Source organism: Neolamprologus brichardi, chromosome 5, assembly GCF_056152115.1.
Source record: "Neolamprologus brichardi isolate AB-2024 chromosome 5, ASM5615211v1, whole genome shotgun sequence".
Taxonomy (NCBI): domain Eukaryota; kingdom Metazoa; phylum Chordata; class Actinopteri; order Cichliformes; family Cichlidae; genus Neolamprologus; species Neolamprologus brichardi.
Window position 1 is genome coordinate 11,611,032 of NC_142108.1, and position 22,016 is coordinate 11,633,047.

The 22,016-nt window shown below is 39.0% G+C and overlaps 1 protein-coding gene across 2 annotated transcripts in view; it reads left to right on the plus strand.

The window, feature by feature from the left end:
- Window positions 1–22,016, plus strand: part of cpne5b (copine Vb) — a 130,276-nt gene that overhangs the window by 95,573 nt on the left and 12,687 nt on the right. For both annotated transcript variants that reach the window (XM_087840652.1, XM_087840651.1), the window contains exons 9-15: window positions 3,424–3,527; window positions 4,636–4,740; window positions 14,061–14,102; window positions 14,378–14,453; window positions 16,253–16,306; window positions 17,549–17,610; window positions 20,664–20,710. In XM_087840652.1, the coding sequence (XP_087696778.1) occupies window positions 3,424–3,527; window positions 4,636–4,740; window positions 14,061–14,102; window positions 14,378–14,453; window positions 16,253–16,306; window positions 17,549–17,610; window positions 20,664–20,710 (490 nt within the window). The remainder of the gene's footprint in view (window positions 1–3,423; window positions 3,528–4,635; window positions 4,741–14,060; window positions 14,103–14,377; window positions 14,454–16,252; window positions 16,307–17,548; window positions 17,611–20,663; window positions 20,711–22,016) is intronic.

A 22,016-nucleotide genomic window follows, 5' to 3' on the forward strand; every position in this document is an offset into this window, starting at 1 on the left:
TTGATTAAGTGTTATTACCCTATTATTCCATAAGGTTGAATTATGGGGAGAAGTTGTGGGTAAATCTCATTTTCCCAAAAATGCACAGTCTGTTTTGGAAAGTTTGATATCTTTATGGGGATTTTATTTACCGCAAAATCACATTTCAAAATAAAGTCTAATCCTGTATACTATTTTATTAAACAAGGATCATAGGATGTGGAGCTAAGTAGAGTCTGGCTGTGACAGACAAGATTTTAACCATTTAATTCTAAGGGTGCTATCCATAAATTCTAATTCTGGAGTTTTGATACCACCTTTATTGTATTCCTTCACAAGCTGATATCTTTATGTGTAATGGGTTTTATTCCTCCACAAAAATTCGAAAATAACTGTGTTAGCCTTATTAATGCTTTTAGAGGAGATATATAGAGAGTGACAAGGATAAATCAATTTGGAGATGCCTTCAGCTTTAGATAGGATGTTTCTGCCAAAAAAAGCGAGGTCTCTGCTTAACCAGTGGCTAAGTGATTTCTTCATCTCGATGATACAGTTAGAAATATTGGTGTCTTTTCTGCTAATTGGGTTTTTCAGATATTATTAGCCCTATATATTTAACTTTAGATTCAACTCTAACCAAAGCTATTGAGGAGTCAGAGCTTGTATGAATCAGGAGAAGTTCACATTTTTTGATACTGAGAGATAAACGAGAAGCTTTAGTTTTCTCTACCATGTATTTATCTTTCAAAAACATAGATGTATCATCTGTGAATTGACTTATTTTGAAGTCTTTATTAAAAATTGATATTCCTTGTATGTCGTTAGAATTTTTGATTAATAGTGTTAACAACTGAGTTGCCAATATAAAAAGCTTAGGGGAAACAGGACATAATTGCCAAATTCCCTGTTGCACCTTGAATCCATTCCTTGATTCAAGGAAGCTAAAATATTGTTAAGTAATGCGGCTGCTTCACTTAGGCTACAAGCACAGCCGTCCCCAACCCCCAGGTCCTGGACCAGTACCGGTCTGTGAGTCGTTTGGTACCGGGTCGCAAGAGTTGAGGCTTGAGTTTGAAATTCATGGTTTTCATGGTATTTATCATTTTTTTTTATTTTTATATTGTTTACGTGGCACAAAAAAGGTTGTGAACTGCTGTACTAGCAGGTTGCTGAGTAGACATCCTTGTAGTGTTTTGAAATATACCACTTTTTCCATCAGTTTCCTTGTCAGGAAACAACTTCCTGTTCAGCGGAAATGCCTCTGGTTTCAGTGGAGTGCGTGAGTGCATTTCAGTAGTGTGTGTGAGTGCATTTCAGTAGTGTGTGTGAGAGCGTTTCAGTAGTGTGTGTGAGAGCGTTTCAGTAGTGTGTGTGAAAGCTAAAATTTCAGTTGTGCGTGTGAGAGCGTTTCAGTAGTGTGTGTGAGAGCGTTTCAGTAGTGTGTGTGAGAGCGTTTCAGTAGTGTGTGTGAGAGCTAAAATTTCAGTAGTGTGTGTGAGAGCATTTCAGTAGTGTGTGTGAGAGCGTTTCAGTAGTGTGTGTGAGAGCGTTTCAGTAGTGTGTGTGAGAGCGTTTCAGTAGTGTGTGTGAGAGCATTTCAGTAGTGTGTGTGAGAGCGTTTCAGTAGTGTGTGTGAGAGCTAAAATTTCAGTTGTGTGTGTGAGAGCGTTTCAGTAGTGTGTGTGAGAGCGTTTTAGTAATAATGTCCCTTACGGCACCTCATAGATTACAATGTCTGTGCGCGCACACACACGTGCGCGTAGTGGATCATTAGGTCGTGTTTATAGATAAAGCTGGAGTGGACTCTAGGCTGAGTGCCAGAGCTTGACAGAGCAAGACCATATAAGCAGGTGACATTTACACTACGCAGACTAAAGCATTAGATAGTCATATGTCTAAATCCATTCCTCGTATAAATAAATGGAAAGTATTTTGCCAAAATATTATACTATACCTCAAGAAATAAGCTTTTTGTCTTTTCAGCAGCAGTGTCGAGAATTCTCACATGCATGAGCGCATGTATGTGTGAGAATGTAGTGGACAGACAGTGAGTCCTAACTCTTTTAGACTCCCACTGAAGCTAATTTTTGCTGATCTTCAGCAGTTAGATGGTGTCTTATGTCTATGTGAAATGTCAGTATGAAAAAGTCCAAAACCATTAAATTTCACATTTGAAAATCTACCAAAGTCTCCATCCGTCTGTCCATCCATGCACTCAGCTGCCCAGCCAGTCATTTTCTTAATCACTTATCCATTTCAGGGTTCAGAGAGTTCTGGTGTATCCTGCAGGTGGAGTGCACACTGGACCCAGACAGCCAGTCCATCACAGGGCCCACATAAAACTCACATAAAAGCTGAATATTGTTAATTTTTTAATTTTATTTTATTTCATCTTTATTTAAGCACTCAATTTACAAGAAATAACTTTTTCAGACAGCATAATAAAATTACAATTATAAAAATAAAAAGAGAAAATTATGTAATGTTTATACAAGAACATGTTCCAAGTTATGATTTCACAACATTATCGATTGAAAGACTCAAATTTAAATTGATTATACATTGAAAACCCCAGTAACTGTGACTATATGTCAGTAATGAATACATAGATGCAAAATGCATTTTTTTAAATTTGTGAGATTTTCTATATTTCCATGAATGTCAGACAAAAATGTCAGATTTTCCTAAAAGTAGATACAGAAAAAGCTGCATTTATCAGGGAAGATTGCATGTGAACTTTTAATTTGAAAACTATTTAAATCAGTGGTTTGAAATTCAACCTGTAAGCTGATGTGCCAGTTTTTTCCTGCAGTCATACCCTCATATCAGACTCAACAGTGGCACTTTGGATTTGGAAAAAGAGGAAACAGATGTTGAAGGTCATATTTTAACTGCTGTGTGAACAGATGGTATCGGCATGTGCGATTCCCAGTGCAAAAGGAGGTGTGATGGTCTTTCCTGGTGACACTGTTGACATTTTTTTTAGCTAACAAGTCCTCACCATTAAGTGTGAATTCCTTTAAGACTGTCGGCAAAGCTCCAGGCAACGACCTCAAGAAGCTGGTTGAGGGAAAGCCAAGAATCTGCAAAGCTGCTATCAGACGCACAGTTTTGATGTCTTTAGTAATGTTTAAAACAACAACAACAACAAAAAAGCACAGAAACGACAATAACACTGACAGTCCAGATGTCTGACTGTCACTGTAAAAAATATACACAACTACACAAACTACAGTATGTCAGAAAACGTGAAATGAAAAGATGCTTTTTCATCATGCAGTATTCAGTATCCTATTGTGTGATGCACAAACAGCTGCATCCATCTGTTGCCCTCCTGCAAGCTGTGAAGACAAAAGTGGAGAAGTAGGAAGCAAGATCAGAAATAGGCCACCATGAATAAAATCACAAAGAACTAACGAGGAACATTCCCATGCATCCCTACAGGATAGTGCCACCATGCAGTTTTGTGCCAACAAGCTGGACAAAAAGGACTTCTTTGGCAAGTCGGACCCTTTCATGGTTTTCTACAGAAGCAACGAGGATGGAACGTGAGTGCTGCTTGTGATTTTGTCTTACACTGGGAAGCGTTTGAGGAAGGCTCCTGAGACATAATCCATGGAGCTCCAGTCTTGGTGCGGTGGTCTAATTCAAAGGTGCTGCATTTGCCATGTTAAGTCCATGATTGAAATGCACAACATTTAGTGGAACAGTACAGACAAAAACAGCAAAATATGATTATCAGAGAGGGGCTGGAGTGGTTCATGAAGTGCGTACACCCCAGAAAGCTGTGTACAGAGGCATCTATCCAGTTCACACCACAACCACAACTCCCATGACTATGCCTTACATAAAACACTCCAGGAGAGCAAATTGGAAAAAGAGGCAATTAATGTAAGAAGCATAAAATGAACAGATAAAGAAAAACACTGCATCTGCACCTGCCTTTTAAACCAATAGGAAAAACAGTTTCTGAGGCAATTCACGTAGGGATGCACAAGACTCTCCTATCTCCTCACGCTTTCCCAGAGTGCTGTTTAGCCTCCCAGAGGGCTTTGCAATTATCATGGAGTCAGCGATATCTGCCAACAGATGCTTTACCAAGTGTTGTGTTAGTGTAGTTTGAGGTTTTTTTTCATGCATTTTTCTCTTTATGTTAACAGCTTGGGAAACCAATCCCCATAGGCATGCTACATGTTGGTGGCCAGAGGAGGTTCATGGTTAAACGAGTCACAGGGGTCTGAAAGGCTTGAGGCAATTAGTAGTGCATGAGTAATCCAGGCCTTTGGGTAAAAAGGCAGGATTAAAACTATGATACGTTGTTGCTTTTTAGGAGGTTTTTTTTTGTCTGAAAACATTTTAGATATCAAAGGAATCCATTAGCATATCATAGTCTCACCTGCGGTCAAAGATAGGGAATTAAAAAGCTAGACAAAATATAAAATTATTCGTTATGGTCTAAAATATGTGAGACTGGCCTAGCCCTATTTAAGACTGCAAGATTTTCTTTATTGTTTTGCCCATCTCTTACATTACTTGCTTCTTCCCTCCTATTTGCATAGTTTTGTATTTCTCTCTGGCTTGTGTAAGCAACAGAGGACAAATTTTATTTCACTGTTTTCTTGAATATATTTGTTAACATTCGTTCTCCTTCTCTAGGTTTACTATATGCCACAAAACAGAGGTGGTGAAGAACACATTAAATCCAGTGTGGCAGCCTTTTACCATCCCAGTACGAGCACTCTGCAATGGAGATTATGACAGGTACAACACTTTACACTTTCTTATCTGCATATCTGCTGTTTTCCCCACACTGTTGCATTTGGGTCTGTTGACCTTCTCTTTCTACCTGATAATAAATATAATACACACACCATGAACAGTCGGTAATGTTGAAATGAGAGATGGTGATGTAGCAATAAATTTACAATTCTCTTTGAACAAGCTTTTCTCTTATAAAATTAAACAGTTAAAAATGCTGCACTTGAAGGTATCAGCCAACATGGGCTTACAAACCAGTTAGCAACCAATTGCTGACTGGCTGTGAGTGGTTGCTGAAAGTTGCTGACAATCACTGTAAAATTAATTGCTAAAGCCCCATTCATACAGGCCTAGAGACCAGTCATTGACTCTGGTAACTGCCAGTTGCTAGGGAAGAGTGTATAATCCTTGACCTGTTGCGATTGCTAGAGGTTACTGCTAGTTGCTATTGTCAAATAAGTTGCTAAGAGCTCCTTACAATTGCTTTGGTCACTACATGGCTGCAATTGTCACCCGTGGTCTGTATGGAAAATGCTGAATAGTCAGCAAACACTAGCAAACTACTTGCCAAGCTTTAGTGAAACTGTGAAATGTGCGATGCAAACCAGAAATGGGGACTATTCTTCTTCACAGTGAAACTTGCACCTTGAATATGAACAAAGGTTTAAATTGTACTTTTTCAAGTTTCACTAAAGCTTGCAGTGAAACTACAAGGAGTAAAACTTAAGTAGTTTGCTAGTATTTGCAGACTAGTCGCTGTTGTTCATGCAAACCACAGCAATATGCTAATGACCAAAGCAATTGCAAGGAGTTTTTGTGTTTGCTAACTGGTCTCTGAGCCCGTGTATAGTAGTTACGGGTTAGATGTGAGACTGTCCTCAGCTGTCCATGTCTTAATTCAAGCAGCCATTGTTTTAAGAGTGGCCAAGCTACCGTTAGCACTGTAAACCACATACGTGTGGGGTGAAAGCAGAATGCTCATTATTCAGACAACACAAGGCTTAACAAATTGTGAGTCGATGGGGAAAAAAATTAAAGAGCATCCACGTGACTAATATGATGGTTAACTAATTTAGAAGCATTTTAAATACACTGTCATGATTCAGGCTTCTTCCTCTTTCTTTGTTTTTACACTGGATTACATTATTTGCCAAATATCTAAAATAATGATGGGTTGCTCTTCCCTCCTGGCACATAATTAATGCTGATATGTTGTGTCAGAAAAGTAATGAATTCCCATTCCTCATGGGGTATCTGCCTGTTTCTAATTTAGAAGACAGTTCTGAGAAGAAAACAAAGTAAATCATGAAGTAGCTGTGAGGATAGACGAAAAAAGTTGTGACAGATCACTCTTGTGTGTGTGTGTGTGGGGGGGGGGGGGGGGGGGGGGGGGGGAATGTTTTTTTATGCATCTTTTTCCTGCCTCTCTCTCTCTCTCTCTCTTTTCTCAGCTATCTCTCTCAAAGGTGTCTGTCGTATCTTTTTTTGTATGCAGTGAAAGTAATTACAGAAAATGTTGAGAACCTGGTGTGTGCTTAGAAAACTGAGATGAATCCTAAAGAAAAGGGGACATAGCTACTGATGACGCTGTTTTTATGGATGTGTGGGATTGCCTCAAGATGCGTTTCGATAAATTTTAGGCGAAACTGTGTCAGCCAGCCAATCACACAGAAGTCTGAGAAGCGCTCGCTACCCTGTCAGAGCCAATCATACACAAGGGACTGAGCTGGACATCAAAGGCACTTCCTTAAATGTTCCTGTGCTATGAAAGCATGAACACGTATACACACATGCCCACACAGTATAATGAAATGTGACAAGCCAAAAGCTGAAACAGCAGGAGATTCTGTGTGTCTTGAAATATCACCAAGACAGTGCTATAAACAGGTTATATATTTGAGAGTGGGTGAGAAATCAACTTTGTGTGTCAGTGGGTTTTTTTTTTCTCTTTTTTTGGTTTTCGTGTTCCTGTGAGAGGGCAATGGGGAGGCCTGTCAGTATTTTTAATTACATAGTTTGCAAGATCCTTTAATAAATAATCTTTACAACCTCTGTCATGGTACATTATCGCCGAGGATGTCATTCAGCAAACACAACCTCTTTAGGCTGTCAGTCATTTTGAACCAGTGTGCAATTACTGCTTACAGACATCAAGTGAAGGAAACCTTCCAAATATTTGAAGTGTTAATGTGATGCAAAGAGCCAGATACACCAAACACATCTAATACTGTCCAGACCTATTTAAAATTGTACAAGTATCAAACATTTGTCTTTAAAATTGGGTTTTGAATCTTGCAGTTTGCAGTTACAGCCAATTAGAACAAGTTGGCTTAAAGGGAGAGGAGCTGAAAACAACTCGATTCAGACAATGAATGAGCTGTGGGAATGCACCGACGCCCATCGGATATAAATAAGGATTATTTGGAACTGTAAATCATGCAACACTACTCTAGAATAAATATATTGATATAATCTGTGGACTGAGCCCTCAGAAATGGCTGGTATTTAATGCCATGAAAAAATATTTGCTCTCTTCTGAATTTCTTAGTTTTTTAGATATTTGTCACACTTACCTGTTTCAGATCATCAAGAAAAAAATTAGACAAAGATAACCCGAGTAAATATAAAATGCAGCTGATTATATAATGATTTCAGGTATAGGTAAGGGAACAAAGCTATCCACAAGCATTTGAAATAGTTGGCAAGTCTTTCAGATCACTCTTTAATTTAGCCATATTTTTGAGCATGAATGGCCGTCGTTTAGGTCGTGCCAAAGTATCAGGTTATAGTTGTCTGATATTAAAATCTGTAAACAATCTGAAACATAGAAATGTGAAAAATATGCAAAAAACAAAAAAATCAGGAAGAGGGTAAATACTTTTGAAGACACTGTGTGTTAAATGCAAAGCCTATTTTATCATGTTTGTCAGCTGGATGAAAGGGGAAAAATGTGCTGTATAATGTAGCTTGTTAAGCTACCACAAAGTATTTTTCTACCCAGGATGTATAGTTTAAATATAAAAAAATCTTTTGTTTCTGTATGATGCCTAACATTAGCTAACACCATAGTCTCAGTTTTCCGAGAATATCTTGTTAGCTAATGACATTTCTGTTTCATTCGTGTTTTGTTTGTCTTTGCAGTGACGTTAAACCTACACCTGGTGGACATTTAAGCCACCTGTTTGGTGTACGGCACATTATGATGATTTATTTCTGAACTCTCTTCCACTGCAGTTTGAATAATTCTTTTCCAATACACCAATTTTTACACTTCAACACGGAGGCATATTTTTGCAGAATATAAATGTTTTTTGGGGTTTTTTTTTATGATGGATGACACACATGGATAAAGCAATAACCTGAAGTAAATGTGTTGTTTTCTTACTTATTCTTACATTATATGCCTTTCCCAGAAAGGCCTTATCTCTTAGCCTGAGGCCTTAGTATTTCAAACATTTCCTTCAACATAATGTCATCCTAACCTTCCACATCTGGAGCGGTTGCAGAAGACTTTCCCTATTCTGGCATGAGTGTAGCAGGGTGTAGAGACAGCATCTGTAGTTTCAGCTGTTTGTTATGTGCATCTCATACTCTAATGTGTCTCATTCTGAGCCCATCTCATGTTGACGAAGACATCGAGGTATCTCTACACCTTGCCTCCATGAGTCAGTGGATGACCGACTGCTGATTTGCTTTCCTGTATTAGTTGGCACACATTCATCCCAGTCGTTGCACCAGTTGACAAAAGGAGAAGCTGAAGTTTAACAAGACTCTCCAAAGTGACATCTCTAAATGAATAAGACTAGCAAGACACAGTGTCTCCGCTGTAAAAGTAAAGCATCCGTCCCACTTCTTGCAAGATTTTCTCTTCCAAACAAGACAAACAGCCACTGGAAGCCAAATAAAAAATAGTGCTGCACATGGTCTCTCCACTCTATTCAGCTTGCCATTTATTTTAATAGGTTTTAAATGTGAGACCATGTTGAGCTTCCCAGGCTACGCCTTGTCCCTAAAATAGTTTATATTGTAGTGATGTGCACTTTAGGCATGAATCTATGAAATTCCAGTGATTCAAACTCTCAAATCAGGTGATGAAAAAATGGCATTTGTTTCATTTTCAGTGTCTTTGTTAAATCCTAAACTTCCAGTGGGAGCTGACTGTAAATATTTCAGTGACAGCCGTATGTTATTTTGGCTGACTTCCCCTCCAGTCACAGGACACTTTTTTTTCAGCCAGTGTGGTGTTGCATCTAAAAACATCCACGTGCTGCCAAAGGAGTGTCCGAGGGCTTTAATGTATTCTACTACTTCTGTTGAAATAGTTTCAAAAGGCTGATGTTGTCAGTCTCCCATTTGGGGAGCACAGCTAATGGATGACCGCGCCCTTTTAACACCCCATCAGTGGACAAACTGAAAAGATATGACGAAGGGGGTCTGTCACCGCAAGACACCGTCTGTGTGTTTAAATTACTCAGCATGCTTTGGTTCCCATGCAACCTCTCTCTCTCCCCTCAAATACAATTAAAAGCCACACTGCCTCGTTATAAAAGCAAGACGGAGAACAAATGGCAGAAGGAGGCGTGAGCATAAAAGCTGAACTTTTTAGCGACGTGACAAAATATTTGATTTGTTGAGTCTCTCTTATATAGCCAGCTGGATCGCTCACAATAGCTGGCTGTTGAATACCTCATAGCAGGTGATAACAAGGAGCTGCCAGGTGTGTACTCAGCCTACAATAGCCCAGATGGAGCGGCCGCTGAGAGTGTATGCTTATAAAGAGGTAGACTTCATAACAGATTTCAAAACTTAACCAGAACTTTTGGAGTTGAATAGCTCAAAAAAAAAAAAAAAGAAGATAATTTTTTAGTTTAGTATAAACTTTTAGTCTTTTTTACTATTTCTAAATTCAGAGTATCAGTGAGGCATTTTTGCCACCACAGAAACTCCAGCTGTTTGGCATCACTGGAACCCCGTTTTATGAGTTTTTGAGTCATAACTAATAATCTCAATTGTTTTACAATAAGTAATATTCAGTAAGAGTAATATTTACCAATCAGAGATAACCAATCGCTGTCGCTGCGTTTGTTCGTGTCCACTCCATTCTAAATCAGGTTTGGGCTTAACCATGACCTTTTCCATTCACATTTTTCAGCTTTTCCCCAGACTCGATGCAGTTTTACCCAGACTACTTTGTAATGCTACCTGGTGATGGGCACCGCTTTGAAGGCTGAAGTCAGAAAACAAAAATCCTTGTGCAGGAAGCACCACAGACTGCATAAAAGACTTTAATGTAATTGACTGCAGCTTTACCCTGCAAGATACGCACTGATACATATCTGTGGTTGTTTTGAAGCAAGTATAAACTAAATCCCCCTGTGCAGAGTGGGGTACATGATGTATTACTGCATACACGCACTACTGCACCTCAGCTGTCATACAGAAAGTGCTGCTTGTTATTGTTAGGAAACAGCAAATGGAAATCCCAGATCAATCCAGGAACTACTGGCCAAAAATATTTTAGTCAGATCAGCTGGGAGTCTTCGAAAATACCCTGCAAACAAGAAAGTCAAGGATTAACAAAAAAAACACCTTTCAACTTTGCTAGCGAGTGTCAGGATGGCACAGTGATTAGGCAGGCCATCCTTCCGGTGGCAGCAGAATCCAGTTGAATCCCTGGTGACAGCAAGCATCTGATCCTTGAACAAATTTAAGCAACAAGACGACATATTGGCAAACAACAGGCAAGTGAAAGTGAAAGAAAGGAAGCAGATGAGATGGAGAGGGGGGAGAAATGAATGCGAAAAGGAAGACATTTAACAGGCAGCAAAGGCAAGTCGAACCGGAGAAGGAAAAGCAGAGATCCAGCGTGTCAAAGGTATTGTTCCAGTCAAGGAGAAGAAAATGAGGGAGTTTGAAGAGAAATAAGACAAGTGGAAGACACTTCCAAGTTGTTCTATATTCAGCTTCACAATTGGTTGTGTAGGAAAATCTCACCTTTCTAGTGTATTTCATCAGTGTAGGCGGTACCTAAGGTATATATTTAAACACTAATAAATAATTTCAAACACCAAAAGAGTCATTTCTTCCTCATTAACATCCTAGCCCGGGTGACTCAAACATCATCTATTTTTATTCCTGGCAAAAGATCACAGACAGATCTGTGTAATTGGAGCTGAGGAATTGTTCGGTATCAAACGCGGTTCTCTCCCTTTTTGTCACTCAATTATATAGGCCTCCATTACTGAAAATGAGTCGTGTTCATTAAAGATGCCTCAGAATAGTAGCCAAAGATATCTCTGGCAGATTAGTTTTGGAGTGTATATTGTTCTCAAGGTTCAATTGAGCCACTCGATGATCCAGGCCGCCCGTGTCCTTTGATACAGCTGTAAGATTACCGAGATTTAAATTAAAGTTGTGTCAAATGTTAGAAGCACGTCTGATGTGGTCCTTTATTGGAGTAGCATGACATACACTTAAGCACTTGTTACTCAATTTGTTCCTGTATATAGACTGGTGAGAGGATTACGTAGTTTTTTTCCTCTGCCCATTATTTCTATTTCCCTCCCTCGAGGAGAAGCACCATGTTCCTACCATCGAAGATGACAAGCACATTTTGAAGATTACCCTCAAAAGAACAAACTGTCACCACAGAGCGACAGGGGCCATGTGGCAGGGAAGGTGGCTGGGCTCATATCAGGCATCTTTCAGTTATGCAGTGACAAGAAAGAAATCTATGATCTACTGGTTGCTTATATTTTCTTTGGATCTGGATGGTGTCAGTACTTGTGTAACTCGAAGTCGGGGAGGGAGGGGAGGTACGGGGGTTAGATCAATGTGACTCCGAAATGAAAGAGCCGAGAAAAGTTTTCACTTCTCTGCTGGGACATTGTTTCTGCTGCATTTGTGTAAAATGTCATCAGTTTGCAAATGGCAATTTTTTGAAGGGAGCGCTTTATACGAGTTGACGTTTTCTCTTGCAACATGCAGCCAGCAGCTCAGCCTTGTTCTAATGTTAGCGAGTATCCCTGTTAGAGAACCACGTGACGTCTGTTTTAACTGATTTCGGGGCTCCCTGAGCACGGTGTCAAAATATTTTCTCCTGGTAAAGTGTAGCTGTTGTTCGTGTCCTTAAAAATAACCTTTGATAAAACTGTTGGTGGAGACTTGGGTTTATTTTTTTACACAGAACAGAAGCTTCACATATGCACTGCAGTGTATTTATTTTACTCTCTTTTGTCCTGAGAAATAACTTTTCCGTTAATATCTGTTTTGAAAATCCACTTTTAAGACATTGCAGAATTGTTGTAAAGATGCCGTTTGGATTCTGTAGTTGTAACAACCAACTGACAAAACAATCCACTGCATTCACATTGAAGGACGTCAAAAAATCTGCCATTTAGTGAGGAAGCCACCAGCATCACAGTGGTACACACGTAATATTTCTTTGGCTTGGTTCTCATTTCAAAAGTTTGACCTATCAGGACATTAAAAAAAATTCTGATCCTCAGCAAGTCTTAAAATTGGGTAAATGTGACCTCTGATGAAAAATAAAACATTGCATGTTACACTGTCTGATTATTTATTTAACAAAAAACAAAAAGCAGAAGCAGCATAAGTTTCCATAGGAATTCAGAGGGCAAATAGCAGCCTGATAATCAAATGCATGTGATTAACTGATCATCAGGGTGTGAGCATCTCTGTAAAAGCAGAGGTTTGTTCAGTTTGCACGTCTGGGGCATTCAAGTGTGTCAGCAATGATCTTAGAGCGGTAATTGTTGCTGCACATCAATCTGGGAACTGTTAGAAGGCCATTTCCAAACAATTTGAAGTCCATCATTCTACAGTGAGAAACATTATTCACAAGTGGAAAACATTCAATCTTCCCAGTCACCGATTTTGCCAGGAGTGGACGTACCAGCAATTTCACCCCAAGGTCAGACTGTACAATGTTCAGAATTACAAAAAACTCCAGAGCTACACCTCTGCAGTCTGCAGGCCTCAGTTAGCATGTTAAATGTTTAATTGAGTGACTGTAGTAGTAGAAAAAGTGTGAACAAGTACGAGTTGTTTAGAAGTGTTGTCATATCTGTGTTGTATCGGAACAAACCAATAGACTTCTTCAACACTGTCATTGAATCATGGGTAGACAACAATGCTTCTGCATTTTGGCTTAGTTTTTGTTAAATAATTGCGCAGTGTGATATGTGTTGTGTTCTTGTTCATCTTTGGCTGTATTTACCATCTTTTAGGACCTGGTAAGGACTAGATAATGTTTTTATTTTGTCCTAATATGAAAAACTTTCTTTTTACAACCACATTAAATAATAATTTAAGTTTTTTGTACTATAAGAAGGCACTAAGAAACCATAAGACACCACTTAGAAACTGCTAATAAACCTGTTCATGCTACTGCATGAACAGGTTTATTAGCAGCAAGGTCATAGTTAATATCCCTTTTGGGAGCTTGCTGTTTTCCACTTTCACTCACTGCTTGTTTAGGCAGACTGAAAATAACTTAATTAGGTCTGTGGAAAGGATTGTGGTTTTGCTTAGTTTATTCCTCTTTCACACACCTCACTACTCAAGAGTACCCAGTACATTTCAGCGTGATTCTAAGAGGTCCTGACCAACTGTCCATGTGTAACAACGAAGGAGCGAGACTCTTCCCACTACTAAAGGTCACTTCTTCACGCTTTGACACAAACCTTTAACCTCACACGATCAGTCATCATATGAGCAGGCTTTCTTCTCAAGGTCTGGGGTTGGTTTGCTGGAAATTACGGGTTACCTAGGAGCTCTATAACAACTGTCTAAACGTCAAAACAATGTTCACCAAAGTGAAGAAGCAAAGCAAAAGCAAATCTCTACTTACTACCTTGTTTTATTGCATTGAACATAAAGCACCCTCACACTCACCTGTAGTCTTTCCATTTCTAAAAACCTTTTCCCTAAAGCTGCGTACACAGTTAAGCGACTTGCTTGCTTTGAAGCTGAAAGCTGGTCGCTTGTAGACATTCCAGGCTCAGGTTATCCTCTAGCATATTTATCACCTGGACAAATGTCAGTCAGTGATATTTTTCACTCCTGTTGATGGTTGCTTCAGTTGCTCGACAGAAAGCCCATTTCACATCAACAGCAGTTATAAAGTTGCCAAATTCACTTTCTATTGTGACCAGCTGACACATCACTGCAAATTGCTTCCAGTGTGTACACAGCTTAAGTATGTTTTGCTAAATATTGAATCCACATCTTGTCCAAAAAAGTTTTTAATCACAGCTAACATTATATTGTGTTTGTGTGTATGTTCTGTTTGGTTTCCCCAGAACAATCAAAGTGGAGGTGTATGACTGGGATAGGGATGGCAGGTGAGTATATTAACCAAGAAATTACATGACTAGTCAGAATCTGAGAAATCTTTAATGTACAGTTACTGTTTAAGACCATATTTAATTATATGTAACTCACTCTAACTTGCTCTACAATAATCTCAAAAGGCCAAGAACTCAAGGTTCAAACTTTACTTGAGAATGTTATAATTTCCTGTCACGAAGTTCCAGCTTATCCCAACCCTCTCCCCTGTTTTTTGTAATAGAAATGCTTCTAGTTACTGATGCTTCTCCCCCTTTATTTCTTATCCCAGCCACGATTTCATTGGGGATTTTACCACCAGCTACCGAGAGCTAGCTCGAGGGCAGAGCCAGTTCAATGTGTATGAGGTAATTCCAGCATTCTCACCATTCAAGTGCGTGTCTAGAGGCTTCTGAGGTCTAGAAACCCTCTACACTTGGGATCCTGGATCCCATTTTTGACAGGACTGACATTGCTGTCTTTGACATCATTGCATTGTTTTCTATTACATTAAAAAAACCTCCATTTCATTTGATAGTCTCCACTCCTGCAACACAAAAATCCATAATGAAGACACACTGAAAAAGTTATTCCATACTTTTTTCTTATAAAACAGTATTTGAGCATGTCTGCCCACCTCCTCCTTTCAGTAATACATCAAATTAATGGTTTCTTCTGCTGATGTTCTTTTAAACCCAAGATTTATTTTGCTGCTATAATCACCTGGATGCTGACACACATAAAAATACAGCTATTAGCAGCAGCACGAAACAGGATTAATAGGGGAACAATCCAGGGATTTAGAATGATCAGAGCTATTTCTCAGTGCTTCTCAGGGGACAGCTTACCATGTCTCTTCTCTTAATAGCATACAATTTGGCTCTGTATGCAAATTACAAACACATCTCATTTAAATATCTCATTCTGGGGATCAAGATTGAACTGCTTTTGCCAAAATGACATAGGTGTATCCCATGTTTACATAAAAATCCCACTGAATAGAATGCCTTGCATTAATCTAAGAGGCAATGCCTTTATGCTAATATTCATGATTAGAATATAATATTAAATATTTAGGTGACCATCTTTAATGAACCACAACTATATTTTGAGGGAGGGGGCAGTTGAAAGCTAATATCTTTGCAAAGAAGACATGTCAATACCTTTACGCCTCTGTGATTCGGTGGCCTTCAGCAAAGGACGAATACCTGTCTTTTAGATGTCAGCTCCATTATACGCTACTGTTGATTCCTCTCTGCCTCCAGGGGAGACTGAAAGGCCCTTTAGTTTTTGCATCAGCAGATTGTTCAGTGTGTCAGACAAATTGCCATCCCTCCACGTTAAATTAGGGGCTGTCACTTCCATGCCTAGTAGCCATAGAGAATTGAGGTAATGAGCTGAGACGTCTTTGGTCTTCAGATTGACAATTCCGTCTTGTTTTGGAGCCGTTAGAATACCAGTAAAGCAAATGTACACCTCGCACCTTGAGCCCGTCTCACCCCATCGAGTCATTGCAACCCGAGATTCATGTTTGAACTTCCAGTCTCCAGTAATGTCACTGACGTGCATCCATTTCTAGTTTTTCTAATCTTCCCTTGCAGGAGCGGTGCTTTCTTATAATACCCATCTATTATTTCATAAACACGCGCCCTTTCTCACCTCACTTGTTTCCTTGTTGCTCCTCTGTCAGTCATATAGACACACTCACTGTTCCATCCTGCCTCCACACTGCATACATCTGTGTGATGGCACGCAGTCTCTGTGTGCCACCCACACTCATGCCTTCATTAGATTTGTTGCCTCCAATTAGGGTGGAATTATATCATCAAACCAAAGAGTGTGTATGTGTGTAAAAGGAAACGTTGCTTTAGAGTGTGTAAAAATACATCTGGCCCAGTGATGTAGTATTTATTTTTTCTGTTGTTGTTTTTTTTGGTGAATGTAAAGGTTTGGTATGAAAGAGGCCGCTTTACAGTTTGCATAAAATGCTTGCAGCTAATAAGCACAGACCAGAATCAGTTCTGGTTTAAAGGCATTTTGTGCTACTGGCTCTGGTAAGCTAGAAGCAGTATAAATGTATAAATACTTTTCATATAAAGTATTTCTATGCTCAGCATATGATGGACTGGATTTTGGATTTCCTTTTCCTTTCCTTGTTTCTTTGTAGGTGATTAATACCAAAAAGAAAATGAAGAAAAAGAAATATGTCAACTCTGGAACAGTGAGTACAGTTTCAACACTAATCAGGGCTGGCAGACAGCCGCTTTTCTGTTTCACACCTACTTTTCTTCTGTTAATGATTCCCTCTTTAATTTTCATGCAAGTGTTGTGGAAGACTTTGGAAGGTGTGCTTTCTATATCTGGACAACAACATAAAGCACTGTACATGTTCTCTTTAATTGTCCACAGACCTGTTAATTAAACATTACACACGATTGAGGCTACGTCTGCACTAATACACCGGATAATTTGAAAACGGCGTTTTTGTCTAAAAACTCTCCGTGTCCGCGCTATCGTTTCAAGCGTTTCTGACCAGTTGTTCACCCACACTGAAATGATCGAAAACGCTACGTTCCTGTATTGCACATGCGTGAAACGTAAGATGATTCGACCTGCCTCATTTCTGTCTGCTGTTTTTTACTTTCCGGCTCTTTGAAACGTCGAGGCAAAATGTCAAGGAAAAGCACAGAGTTTTTTAAATGGACTAACAATGAGGTGGAGTTCTTGCTGCGAGTAACACAAAAGTACAAAGTTGCAAAAGCGATTGAGATTTAAAGAATTTGAAGAAAAGCTATCTGGAGGATGTACAGACTGATATAAATCTTTAATAGGGCTGTCAAAATTGAGAGCAAACAAAGCAACTGCTGTATAATGCCCTCCATAATCTTAGTTTAATTGGTCACATGACTGCGACACATGACTAAAATACGTCATTGTTTTCAAAATGTATCCGCTTTGGAGAGCGCGGTGTTTTCCTTGACCGAAAACGCCGTCTCAGTGTGGACGGGAGGCCAAAACGGAGAGAAAAAGATGCATTTTAAAACTAAAACGTATTAGTGTGGACATGGCCTGAATATGTGGTACTTTAGGTAATTATGTTAAAAGAGAAATTTTATAATAAAAATGTATATGAGCGGGACAAAAGAAGGCTGACAGAACCTTAAAGACATTTGTTGAGTAGCCACCACCAGCAGCCATTTGTGACATTTGTGATTTCCACAGAGCTTACCTAGCAGCGTGGCTGTGAACACGTAATGCGTACAAATTTATCTCATCTTCTCTTCAAACGTCTCCTCCGGCAATGCAAATGAGTCTTTCATCAGAAAGCGGCCGGCTCACATCTTTTACCAGAGAGAGCATAAAGTGCTCAACTAAGACATGATGTGGAGTTTATTTTGGATTAAGGGGAAAACATCAATACCTCTGCATTTAATCAAGTGTCTATCCTTGTCTTTAATTTCAGGTAACCCTGCTTTCCTTCTCAGTGGAGTCGGAGTTCACCTTCTTAGATTACATTAAAGGAGGGTGAGTGGGAACGACCACCTTCAAACTGAAAGAAACCATGAAATTGCCTTTTACTTGTAATGCCTTACTATGACTAAAAGCCTGCCGTAAATAACGCCTCTGTCGAAGCATAAATCAAGGGAGGGAACATTTATAACTAATGCAGAAATACTTGGGTGGTTTCATCTTTGTACTTAATGATGCAGAGTGAGGTCACCGTTAAATATTTGTTGATTTCCCAGAAGTTGAAAGCTCAGCATCATATTTATTAAACCATGCTTGAAACACGAGCCTCTTGGCATATTTGTAGGACACTGAATAATATCAACATTGTGTTCCTTTCCGATATTTGCTTGTCTTCCAGCTCTGATTATTCTCCAAGAACTCTGTAGAAAAATATCTGGCACTTTAATGTTCAAACAATAATTTGAGCCTTTGTTAACATACCAAAAACTGTCTGTGTGGTCTTCATTAAAAATGTTATTAAAATACTTTCCTATCTTTCATGCAGAGGGATCAAAAGTCCAATGTTCCACTGCAACTTTGTTAAACTGACTAATAAGTTCATAGCTGGAGCTATCTGGGGCATTCAAACTCCAAATGTATATTTAATGAGTTCTAAAAGATAAACGGTACAGTACCAGCCCTCCAACTTCAGTGAAGCTTTAACACCGGAGGCTGACGTGTGAATATCAAGTCTTTCTCAGGTGAAGTGTGTCTTTCAGGCAGATTGGGCTGTGCTTTGATCTCAAATGTCCCACCACAGCAGGGCAGCTGTCAGAGTTTTTATGTGCTGTGGCAGAGCTGACAAGTGTGACACATTTCGCTGACAGTTCCTGGCGTTGGCTGATTTATGATACAATAACCTCAAAGTTTAGTGGCCTCTCTTCAGAAATATCATCCTCATCAGTCTGGCCCCTAACATTACTGTGGTGCTTACTGAAAGACATATCATATGAGAGCTGGTTCTTGCAAATGTGAAGGCTCTTTTGAAAATGGATGTAAGTTTGTGAAAGTGTGCCACTTAAGCTGTCCAAACCCTTTGTAACCACAAAACAGGAGAAACACTTCCATCACTGCCATCTTTTCTGCTCCAGCTGTTAAAGCACTTTTCTGTAATATTTAGCTTTACAGCTTTCATCGGGATAAAAGTTGAAGTATGCCTGCTTTTACATCTCATTTTAAAGCCACTGTAATCATAAAAGAGCAAGAACAATCTGACTATTCAAACAGCTTTAAAGTTTTGCACGTCCGTGTAGATCTCTTTCAAACTCAGCAGCACAGAGACCGTAAAGAGGTTAAAGACTGAGAGGACATATGAGGAAAATCATTCAAACATACCTTTTTACCAATCACAAATTTGAAATAGGATGTGTAACAATTGTGTTGTTGTGAATTAACATAAATGCAACACAAACTGTTCCCAGCGACCTGTAGGGCGAGAACAGAAGAACGTGCATAATCGATGCAGCTTGCAGAAACATACTGTGTATTTTTTGTTCTAAATAATTATCAGTAAGTAGAGGAATATTTTAACTAGCAGCTTGCAAAATGCAGTAGTGTTGTAGTTGTGTTATTAATCGAAACTTCCGACATGCCGTGCGTGACAAATGTGTTAGACCACCCCACAATGTAAGATGTAAGCCTGCGGTCCCCGACCCCCTGGCCACGGGCTGTTACTGGTCCGTGAGTTGTTTGGTACCGGGCCGCGAGAGTTGAGGCTCGGGTGCGAACTGTATGGTATTCAGGGATTTTATCGGTTTTTATCACTAACTCGGTTTCCCTGGGTCCATGTAATGAATAAATCTTTTTTTTTTTGGTATCGGTACTGGTTTTATTTTGTTGTATTTATCCGCAACACCGGTCCATGAATATATTGTCGGACATGAACTGGTCTGTGGAGCAAAAAAGGCTGGGGACCGCTGGTGTAAGCCACACCTGCTTTTTAACAGCACTTAATGATTTATCCATCAGCTATAACAAGCTCTATAATCAAAATGCTTTTAATACTAAAATATAATTATTGTTTTTGTCTGTGAATTTCCTACTGTTTTACTGAAAAGCTGGAAAAAATAGTGAAGCACATTATAATTTCTTGATGAAGATAATTACAGTCATTTACTTGAATTCCTGGACAGATAAAAATGAGTTTTAGTGGGCAGACAAATCCAGTGTGCAAGCTCAAATTTTGGTTTAAAAATGTAAATTTGCTTTGTTATTTGCCTAAAAAATAACAAAATAATTTTTTGGTTTTAACCAAAATTTTTGACAGATTAAAAAAATACTTGCGTGTTCTTACTTTCATGAGAGGTGATCAAACAAATTAATGTAAATTAACATAAAAAGTAAATCTCACGCTGAAGAGCTCTGACTTTCCTGCTGTAGATGTACAATTTGCAAACCTGCCCTCCCAGACACTAATTATTTCCAAAATGTCCTAATGAATGAATAAAATGAAGTTTAATTAATACTAATGTGAGCAGGGTCAGGCTGTGGCATATTCTGCGTCCCTACCTAAAGCTGAAAGGTTAATGTGAATCCTTAAGTCATTCGTTTTTATTATCATTCTTTTGCTGTTCTCTCTGGTGACTTTCATAGATAATGAGAGGCTGTCGTGTGAGCCCCCGAAGGCCTCGTCTCATTGTTGTAAATTAGAAAGAAGAAGGGAGTGCTTCATCAGCAGGGAAAATTGGATTATGATTTACTCTTAAGTGCTCCATCAGTGTAATTGCTTGTTACCATGCTCCATCTCTCAGAAGCTCCTCGGCACCTCCGGCTTTTCTCGTGGAGGTGAAAGTCAGATAAACAAGATAAAAGAGTGTAATCACTTAAATGTTGTTTGACAACTGGCCGTACTTTGTATATTGAAGCAGTTGGTATTGACAGTGAGGCCGATCGATATCGTCATATGAAAAGATCGCCATGCCGTATGTAATCTCCCTCGTGTCTCTTGGGGTCGTGTGTGGTCGTTGGTATGAGCATGGAAATTTAATGAGCTCTGGCATGTTTTTATTGTTGGCTGCTTTCTGTTGTTGATTTTTTTTCCGATGTCCTCCCCTCTTTATCCCTTCTAGGACTCAGATCAATTTCACTGTGGCCATTGATTTCACAGCATCTAATGGTGAGTGATACTAACAGCAAAGTGTGTAGGGAGAAGGGGGGTCGGGGATAAAAAATATTTAGCATTGCTCCAAAAGCGTGGCATGTCCAAATTCACAGTGACACAAACCATCACTGCAGGCATGCACGTTGTACACATAGTGTCTCTAACAGCCGATGGCCTGGAAAGTTCTTACTATATTTTTTTTGAGAGCTTAAAGGGTAATTAGAGCAGGCGTTTAAGTTTTAAAAAGCAAATAGCACCACACTTAACTGTCATTACACTACTTATTCCAATAATTATGACTGAATGCAGTACTGCAAAAGATTTATCTACCTAGTCCTAAGTCCTAAGTCCTAGCTTTCAGCATGAATCACAGTTATTAGGGGGGAAATATAAGTTTCCCTTTTTCCTTTTTTTTGATTTATCACAAACACGCCCCTGGAAGAAAACTTATTTCCTCCCTCAACTTATACCAGCCTGTTTAGTAAAGCTAGTGTTTTTCCACTGTCGGGTTTAAGTAGTTGCATTATTTCCATACAAATCATTAAAAGGAAAAATGTGGACACTTTACCTGGAAGCTTTAACATGTATAAAGTGTACAGTAGCAAAAGTCTTGAGCCTTTGCTTTTAAAGATGTTTTATTGGTTTTAAAGTGCTTCACCATTTTCAGAGAGATGTTTTTTTTGTGTTTTGTGAAGCTACTTAACACTGACCTATGGATCATTCGTATGTGAAAAAGGCACCTAACATGTGAGATTAACAAAGAAGCCTTTTTAGTTTATGTCTTTAGGCACTTTGTTTCTATTGTAAAAACATAAAATTTGGTCCCATTTCTTTAACTGAATTTCCAGAAAATTGATAACAGTTTGACACTTCAAAAAGATGATTCCCAAAAAAACTATTAGCTGAAAACAAAAAGAGTGTAGAACTGAGCAAAGATCTAAGAGCTGCATCAAGCAAAACTGATTTTACATAGTATAATGTATTTCTATGCATGTTTTCATATGCTTCAATAAATCCCTATACCTATTTACCATTTTCCTAGCAGACTATAGAGAAAGGAGGGTTTGCTCAAGACTTTTGCACAGTACTCTATCTGTGAGTCCATATTTGAAACCACCTTCGAAGTGTTGTGAGCCACAGATGGTGTTTTCAATCAACTTGTGGCTCCAGAGTATCTGGTTAAATCTCTAGCAATAGTGTCAGATACTAATGTCAGTTCTGCTTTTGTCAACCTCCATCCCACTTTAAAGACCTGCTGCATCAAAAATATGTTGATTTTTTTTTTACAGTAAATCTGCCACCGTTTCCTGTGAAGGCTGGA